Here is a 9,599-nt window from a genome sequence, read left to right on the forward strand (position 1 = left end):
TCATCCAAGTAGCTCTGCATCTGGTAGCATATGATGATACGGATCTCAAGTTCTGTTTCTTCCTTCCTGGTGCTAGTCTATAATGTGCTTGTATAAGACACAATTTCCTTTACCGTAAGTACTCTAAGGTTGGCGTCAGCTGCAGAGAAAGTACGGTTTTCTTTCAAGGAAATTGTGCCTTGCCCTTGCTGCCTCAGTTCACCGGCAGTGCGCACACTGGAGACAGCAGGGGAAGAGCCGGGCGATTCGCGAGGGGGACGAAAACACCAAGTTCTTCCATGCCTCCGCCTCCAATCAACGTCGAAGCAACACCATCAGCGTGCTGGAAGACGAAGGGGTGCGGGTGCTGGACCATGCGGGCAAGGCCGCGGCCTTGTTGGGCTTCTACTCGACGCTGCTGGGCCGGCCCAGGCCTCCACCTGGCGCTTCGACCTGGCGGCGCTCTACGTCGACCCATCTGTGGTGGACGGGGCAACGTTGGTGGCTCCTTTTGATCCCGCCGAGATCAAGGCCGCGGTCGATGCCCTGGACCGCACCAGCGCCCCCGGGCCGGACGGCCTTGGCCCTGCTTTCTACAAGGCGGCGTGGGCGGTGGTGTCACCGGATATCCACCGTCTCTTCGAGGAGTTCCACACCGGCAATGCTCGCATCGATGGGATTTCCGCCCCGTCTCGCTTCAAAACGGCGACATAAAAATCCTTTGTCGTGGGCTCACGACCAGGCTTCAACGACAAATCACCCACCTGATTGACGAGGACCAATCTAGCTTCATGCGGGGCCGTAGCATCTCGGAGAACTTCGTGTATGCCACGGAGCTGGTGCAGTGCTGCCATCGGAGGCGAGCCCTGGCGGCGGTGCTTAAGCTTGATTTCGCCAAAGCTTTTGACTCCATCAACTGGGCAAGCTTGCGCACTATCATGGAGGTGAGGGGGTTCCCGCCGCTCTGGTGCGCATGGCTGGACTCCCTCTTTTCACTCCTCGCGCTCGGCGGTCCTCCTCAACGGCGTGCCGGGGAGGTGGTTCTAGGTCGGGTGCGGCCTGCGGCAGGGAGAACCTATCTCCCCCTACCTTTTCATCATCGTCGCCGACGTCCTTCAACGTCTCATACGCCATGATGATGTGCTCCGACACCCCCTCCTGCCGGGCGCACCTGCGGTGGTGCTCCAGTACGCCGATGACACTCTGATTATCATGCGGGCGTGCACGCGGGGGGGGGGGGGGGGGCTCGCCTCAGGCTAATCCTGGACCAATTTGCGGCCGCCACTGGGCTGGTGATCAACTTTGCCAAAAGCACCCTCGTCCCGATGCACGCTGATGCCACCGTCATGGAGCAGGTGGTAACTGCCCTGGGGTGCGCCTCCGGAGTGTTCCCGCAGATGTACCTTGGACTCCCCCTCTCCTGGGAGAAACTGCGCTTCGCCGACTTCCTGCCCATGATCGCGAAGGTGGATAAGTACCTCGCCGGATGGGCAGCTCGTCTTCTTTCGCCCGCAGGGCGGCTCGTCCTCATCAACGCCGTCCTCATCAACGCCTTGCCTACCTACGCCATGGCGGCGCTGCTCCTGCCGCCGGATGTGATTCGTGCTCTGGACGGGCTCCGCTGTTCCTTCCTCTGGAACATCGCCGAGCGGGCCACGGGCGCTCAATGTCTGGTCGCCTGGAAACAGGTCTGTCGGGACAAATCCGAAGGGGGCCTAGGGGTGCGAGACCTAGCTACCCAGAACAAGTGCATGTTGTTGAAGATGATACGCCGGCTTCACGCCTCTCCTCCGTCCAAATGGGCATCGTGGATCTGGGCTGGAGCAGACGACCGCTCTCTCCTGTCGCGTGGCAAGCTGGTGCTTGGCGAGCACCGGGTCTACCTCGTCAAGCTGCTGCCCCTCTACCGGGCCCTCTCAAAGGTGGACGTGGGGGACGGGAAGACCTGCTCCTTCTGGTGGGACTGCTGGCTCCCCTGTGGAGCGATCGCCTCGGCCTTCCCTTCTCTCCTCTCGCACTCCGTCGATAGGGAGGCCACGGTCTGGCAGGTGCGACGGCGTGGCCTTGCCGCCTTTCTGGTCCCTCGGCTCACGGCTGTGGGTGCACGCGAGCTGTTGGCTGTGCAGAGGCTGCTAGCTGAGGCTCCCAACAGAACGGGGGCCAACGAGCGTCAGCTGGTCCATGCGAAGACGCGCGCGGGGGGCCTATCCTCCAGCACGGTCTATAGCCTCCTGCGGTTCGGCGGGGTGGCCGCGTCCTATGCTGCCATGATCTAGGGTGTGTGTGTGCCGTCCCAAATCAAGTTCTTCTATTGACTGCTGGTTCAGTGACGCATTCACACGTGCGACGTCCTGCTGCGGAAGTGCATCGTCGCTGCGAATGAGGCCGGCTGCCCTCTTTGCCCCGCCCCCTCGAGACAACTGACCACTTGTTGTTCTCCTGTCCATTTACGGGCGCGTTCTGGCAAAAAATCAGGATGTGCGTTGATGGGGCCTCGGTTTGCCACTTGAACTCCCTGGTTGAGACAGCAAGCGACGCCGTCGACTCTGCCCTGGAGTTTGTGCTGCTTTGTTGCTGGCAGCTGTGGAAGCACCGCAGCACCGTGGTTTTCCAATGACAGGATCCGTCCATGGCCAGGGCCCTGCGGTGTGATACGTCTCCAACGTATCTATAATTTTTGATTGCTCCATGCTATATTATCTACTGTTTTGGACATTATTGGGCTTTATTATCCACTTTTATATTATTTTTGGGACTAACCTATTAACCGGAGGCCCAGCCCAGAATGGTTATTTTTGCCTATTTTAGGGTTTCGAAGAAAAGGAATATCAAACGGAGTCCAAATGGAATGAAACCTTCGGGAACGTGATTTTCTCACCGAACATGATCCAGGAGACTTGGACCCTACGTCAAGAAACAAAGGAGGAGGCCACGAGGTAGGGGGCGCGCCTACCCCCCAGGCGCGCCCTCCACCCTTGTGGGCCCCATGTTGCTCCACCGACATACTCCTTCCTCCTATATATACCTACGTACCCCCAAATGATCAGATACGGAGCCAAAACCCTAATTCCACCGCTGTAACTTCCTGTATCCACGAGATCCCATCTTGGGGCCTATTCAAGAGCTCCGCCGGAGGGGGTATCCATCATGGAGGGCTTCTACATCAACACCATACCCTCTCCGATGAAGTGTGAGTAGTTTACCTCAGACCTTCGGGTCCATAGTTATTAGCTAGATGGCTTCTTCTCTCTTTTTGGATCTCAATATAATGTTCTCCCCCTCTCTTGTGGAGATCTATTCGATGTAATCTTCTTTTTGCGGTGTGTTTGTTGAGACTGATGAATTGTGGGTTTATGATCAAGATTATCTATGAACAATATTTGAATTTTCTCTGAATTCTTTTATGTATGATTCGTTATCTTTGCAAGTCTCTTCGAATTATCAGTTTGGTTTGGCCTACTAGATTGATCTTTCTTGCAATGGGAGAAGTGCTTAGCTTTGGGTTCAATCTTGCGGTGTCCTTTCCCAGCGACAGTAGGGGCAGCAAGGCACGTATTGTATTGTTGCCATCGAGGATAACAAGATGGTTTTTTTATCATATTGCATGAATTTATCCCTCTACATCATGTCATCTTGCTTAAGGCGTTACTCTGTTTTCATGAACTTAATACTCTAGATGCATGCTGGATAGCGGTCGATGAGTGGAGTAATAGTAGTAGATGCAGGAAGGAGTCGGTCTACTTGTCTCGGACGTGATGCCTATATGCATGATCATACCTAGATATTCTCATAACTATGCTCAATTCTGTCAATTGCTCAACAGTAATTCGTTCACCCACCGTAAAATACTTGTGCTCTTGAGAGAAGCCACTAGTGAAACCTATGGCCCCTGGGTGTATCTTCATCCTATTAATCTTCCAATACTTAGTTATTTCTTTTGCTTTTTTACTTTGCTTTTATTTTACTTTGCATCTTTATCACAAAAATACCAAAATTATTATCTTATCATATTTATTAGATCTCACTCTTGCAAGTGACCGTGAATTGATTGACAACCCCTTATCATGTTGGTTGCGAGGAGTTATTTGTTTTGTGGAGGTACTAGGGACGCGCGCGCAACCTCCTACTGGATTGATACCTTGGTTCTCAAAAACCGAGGGAAATACTTACGCTACTTTGCTGCATCATCCTTTCCTCTTCGGGGAAATCCAACGCAGTGCTCAAGAGGTAGCAAGAAGAATTTCTGGCGCCGTTGCCTTGGAGGTTTGCGCAAGTCAATATCTGACTCCCGACAACGAGCCATTTCTGGCACCGTTACCGGAGAGTCTACGCAAAAGTCAACATACCAAGTACCCATCACAACCCTTATCTCCCACATTACATTATTTGCCATTTGCCTCTCGTTTTCCTCTCCCCCACTTCACCCTTGCCGATTTATTCACCCTCTCTCTCTCTATCCTCCCTTTCTTTTCCGTTTGCCTCTTTTCCATTTGCTTGTCGTTATGGCGAGTCCTCTATCTTCTCCGTTGTCTCCCGAGAATGAAGTTCTAAATTTTAAGCAAAGGGATGGAGAAAATCTAAAAGTCGCTTGGTATAGAATTTGCAATGCTCAAAATAGATCTACCAGGAAGCAATCCACTTCCGTTCTTCTTTGTAATTTTTATGTAGGCGTTGCTCCTTGGTACAAATATGTCCTTGATACCATTACCGGAGGGAATTTCCTGGGTAGCCACACTTTTGATTCTTATAATGCTATGATAGATTTATTTGGCTCACCACCTCTTTTGGTTAATGGAACTGTATTAACTTTGGAGCATGTAATGCAAAGGCTCGTAATTATTGAAAATAAGGTTGCTACCATAGAGTCAATTGAAAATTTCACTACTAGGGAAAACCTTATACACAAAATCTTAGCAGCAGCGTGGTTTAAAAACAAACGCTACTGCTAATTAGCAGTAGCGAGCTTGAGGAAACCGCGCTACTAATAACCCGATAGTAGTAGCGCGGGTTTTTACCCCTCGCTACTACTAAGTGATTTCCACCGTGCCTCCCGGGACCAACTATACTAGTAGCGCGGGTTATAAACCCACGCTACTACTAAGTCGATAGTAGTAGCGTGGGTTATAAACCCCACGCTACCACCTGCATCTGCTCCCACCCCACCAACCATGCCACACCATGTCTTAAAAAGAACACTCAACGCCCGATCTAGATCCCCAATCCCGTCTTCGCTCCCACATCCTCTCCTCCTCTCCCAAGTCCCAACCCGCCATGGAGAGGGAGCCGCCCGCGCAGGGCCCCCCCAGCGCTGCCGCCGCCTATGACTCGCCCCACCGCAGGGCGTGGAAGCGGTGCGTCCACTCCGGCCACCACGACAGCGCCAGCTCGGGCCACGCCACCACCGCCGACTTCGCGCCCATGCCCAGGATGTGCCGCCTCGTCATGGCCAACTACGCCCCGCCCGACCTCCTCGCCGCGCTGCCCCTCCTCCTCGACCCCTCAAACGTCGTGCGCTGCTGCACCTACACCGACACGGGGGGCCGGGTCACGCCCTACCTCATCTACCTCGACCACGAGCACGCCGACTTCGTGCTCGCGCTGCGCGACCTCAACCTCGGCCCCGAGTCCGACTACGCGCTGCTCCTTGACAACCGCCTCGGCAAGCGCCGCTTTGACGGCGACTACGTCCACAACGGCCTCCTCCGCGCCGCCGGCTGGGTGCTCGACAGGGAGTGCGACCTGCTCCGGGACCTCCTCGACCGGTACCCCGCCTACACGCTCACCTTCACGGTCCACTCCCTCGGCGCCGGCGTCGCCGCCATGCTCACCATGGTCGTCGTGCTCAACCTCGACAAGCTCGGCAAGGTCGAGAGGGGCCGCACCAGGTGCTACGCCATGGCCCCCGCCCACTGTATGTCGCTCAACCTCGCCGTTAGATACGCCGATGTCATCAACTCCATCGTGCTGCAGGTGACTCACTGATGATCCAATTGATTTGGTTGCTTGCTTGTCTGAATTTGGTGGTTACAAGTTCAGTTGTAGAAGAATTTGGGTTACATGTGGTATGTCTGAATTTGGGTTACATATAGCTGTCAGGCTGAATTTTGGTGGATACCTGCTCTGCTTCTGAGTAAGATAAACATTGCATTGTAGAATCTAGTATAATGCCTATCTGAATTTTGCTGGGTGCTTCCTTGTTGCTAGAAATTCAGTTGCAGAATTTAGTTACATGCCTATCTGAATTTTGTTGGGTGCTCGCCTGCTGCTAAATTCAGTTATTACAGAAGTTAGTTACATGCCTGTCTGAATTTTGGTGAGTGCTTGCTTCCTCCTAAAAGTTCAGTTGCATAATTTAGTTACATGTCTATCTGCATTTTGTTGGGTGCTATTTCTGTCAGATAAGAATCTGGTTCAGTTAAAAACTGCACTGTCAAATCTGGACAGCCAGCTTCTAGGTGAAAAACGAGTTAGTTATTCTTAGAATTTTGAGTTGCCTCTATATGAAATTTGTAAAGCAAGTTCCAAGCTTTCCGTAGAGTATTTATTTGCGTCGTTTGGATGTATGCTTTGAGAGCAGCCATCGTTTTAGTTTGTTGTCCCGAAAGTTAGTATCCCGAGCGCATTGTTTTCGTATGCCAGTTTACGGCCTTATAGAGGCTGTTTTAAAAAAAGTTTCAATACGAATTTTGTAGAGGGTACTTGTTTACTGCAACAACACAATTAATTAACCAACATACATGCATACTTGGCTTGAGAAAATATGGATGCGTGTGGAAACCTGCGGAAGACAAACTAAATGTAGCCATTAGATATGTTGCTAGGTGCCAAACAGAAGAAATGACTATTTTAGATGTTTGGAGCTGGGGTATCTTACTTAGCACCATGTGTAATTGTTTTACAGCACTGACTTAATCATGTTTGCTGCTGCTGCTACAACATATGGAGAATAATTTAGGCACCTTAAGCGTAATATCATTATAAACTTCTGAGATGCGTGATCTTTAGTACTGTAGTACTTGCTCGTCTCAGATCATCAAATGCGCGATCTTTTGTTCAAAGACGGTTCTCATCGCAGGAATCAATGGGTGTTGGTTGTTGTTATAGTACTAGTCTTAATGCTGCAAGGGGAACTATTTTTACATTCTATCACAGTAATCACACACTAGTACATAGGGATCTATTAGCTTAGCAAAACTGGCATTTTGGCTGAGTATTAAACAGCAAAATGTCCCTTCATCTGTCGCTACTTACTTGTCTGAGCCTGACAATATTATTCCATCTAATTGTTGTGTGTTATTATCTTGAATACATTTCTCTTTTAATTTATTTTCAATCTTCCAAGCCTGGACATAGTTATTGTATCTTATTATCATCTTTGGAAGTGGCCGGACCCTTCCGCGAACCCTGCACAAGCAGGAGCTATGTGCAGCGCGCTGCCCTTTTTTATCATCTTGAAAATGTCACCACTACTTGTTTTATTCTCTGTGCACTGTGTTTGCTGGAGACTAACATTCTCTTATTTGACCATGCAGTGATTACCTCTTCAAGCTATTGCTTATTGGAGACTCAGGTGTTGGCAGGTCATGTCTTCTGTTAAGATTTGCAGTAAGAATATCTATCTCAAGCATGATCCATTTTGCTATCTCTTTCCCGTCTATATATTATGGAAGGTTTTCATGTTAAAATTTAGGTAGTTGATGGATACATCATGGAGTTGACCATTTTGTTTATAGGATGTGTAAGCTGAATCATTATTCACAATTGTTCGAATTTAAATTGTTCAACATGAATAGTTCATTATTGGTAGCTAGTACATTTTTCCACAAGATGATGGGCATCCTTATATACTACTCCCTCTGTAACTAATATAAGAGCGTTTAGATCACTCCCTGTGTACATTTTTCTGCCCGATTTAAAATGGTGCTCTGTGGAGAGTCAACGTTGACCCCGGCGCTGTTTTGAAGAGCAGTGGGAATCAATTTTCTGATGTCCTTTGTTGGCGATTTCCCTATCCATGAAGTGATAAATTTTGAACAGATGTTAACTGTCAAATATTTCAAGCATATATAGCTCAAATACACTAATATTTCTTGAATGCACCAAAACAAGAAGATAGCATGAACACGTACAGCTAGGGTATGCATTTAGTAGGTGTTTTTTCGTTTTGAAGATTCATAATAGACTAAAAGAGACAGATAATTGAAGAAAATACCCTACTAGATCTGCACAAGGGCGCGAACTAACAAGTTTTCACTTTCTCAACTGGGTGCAGGGTGATCGACGAGGACTACTGCGGCCCGATGGGAGTCGTGCTCTTCAACTACTCGGAGGCAGACTTCACCATGAAGCCCCGCGACCGTGTCATAGAGATTATCATCCAGGTGATTGCGACGCAGGAGGTCCCCGGGGTGGAGGACCTCGATGCCACCGTCCGGAGGTCACCGAGGTGGAGGACGACGCCACCATCCTGAGTTCCTCAAGGTGGAGGACCTCGACGCTTTGTACATACATCTAGAGAAGTGGTCTGGTTAGGTTGGTGGTGAAATGCTAGGGAAGTTACCAACCTTTTGATGATGGTTGTGTGTGTCTTCGTGATCTCTTCGAATTGAGATGTTGAATGTTGCATCCATGAACACTGCAAGTGTTAAGATGGTTCTCTGAAATTTATTTTGCACTGGACGTGTCTCTGATCTCCATTCATGAATACTGCATCTATTTTTATTTTTTAAATTCCTAATTTGCTGCTAGTAGCGTTGGGAAAAAAGTGCCCTACTAGTATTTAGGATACTAGTAGCGCTGGTATTGTAGGCACGCTTCTACTACTTCATTAGTAGTAGCGCGAGTCTGTAATAGCAGTAGCGTGGGAGGCACACGCTACTACTAACTTTGTTAGTAGTAACGTGGGTTTCTCCCACGCTACTACTAACTATTAGCTATAGCGCCTTATTAGTAGCGCCGGTCCCCGCGCTGCTGCTAGCCTTTTTCCTAGTAGTGTTTGGATAAAAAGATCCACAACCGAATCTCTCAATATGGATCAAAAGTAGGAGTCACTTTGAAAAATATTAAAGAGAAGGAACCCATAGTTAATGAGAAAATAAATCATGATTCCACTAGAATCGATAAACTTGAGGGTATCATTACCAACTTGGGAACCACTTTTTCTTCCATAAAGAATACTCCAAGTCCTCCGACTAAAATTGCCAAGCTTATGTAGGTTCCTAAAAATAAGGGTGAATCCTCTAGTAAGGAAACTGCGGATCTCAAATCTATAAGTATTCATCCCAATCTTGTTATTATCATTAAGGAACCATTTGTTACAAATGAATTTTTTGATCTTGTGACTAAAAGTTCGATAATAACTAAAAAGAAAGAAATTCCTAAGGATGGTAGATGCCTCATTGAAGAATTACCAACCAAAGATGGTAATACCTAGATCTATCCTTGCTTTTTATGCCTAGCTAGGGGCGTTAAACAATAGCGCTTGTTGGGAGGCAACCCAATTTTATTTTTATTCCTTACTTTTTGCTCCTATTTAGTAATAAATAATTTACCTAGCCTCTGTTTTGGTTGTGTTTTTTGTGTTTAATTAGTGTTTGTGCCAAGTAGAACCGTTGGGAAGA

The 9,599-nt window shown here is 48.6% G+C and overlaps 1 protein-coding gene across 1 annotated transcript; it reads left to right on the plus strand.

Annotated features, from left to right (window-relative positions):
• Positions 1 to 5,250: 5,250 nt before the first annotated feature.
• LOC123153578 (uncharacterized) lies at positions 5,251 to 8,450 on the plus strand. The gene is made up of 3 exons (XM_044572638.1): positions 5,251 to 5,949; positions 6,424 to 6,434; positions 8,252 to 8,450. Exons 1-3 carry the CDS (start codon positions 5,251 to 5,253, stop codon positions 8,448 to 8,450), a joined length of 909 nt encoding a protein of 302 aa, XP_044428573.1.
• Positions 8,451 to 9,599: the final 1,149 nt, after the last annotated feature.

Source organism: Triticum aestivum, chromosome 7A (genome assembly GCF_018294505.1).
Source record: "Triticum aestivum cultivar Chinese Spring chromosome 7A, IWGSC CS RefSeq v2.1, whole genome shotgun sequence".
Lineage (NCBI taxonomy): Eukaryota > Viridiplantae > Streptophyta > Magnoliopsida > Poales > Poaceae > Triticum > Triticum aestivum.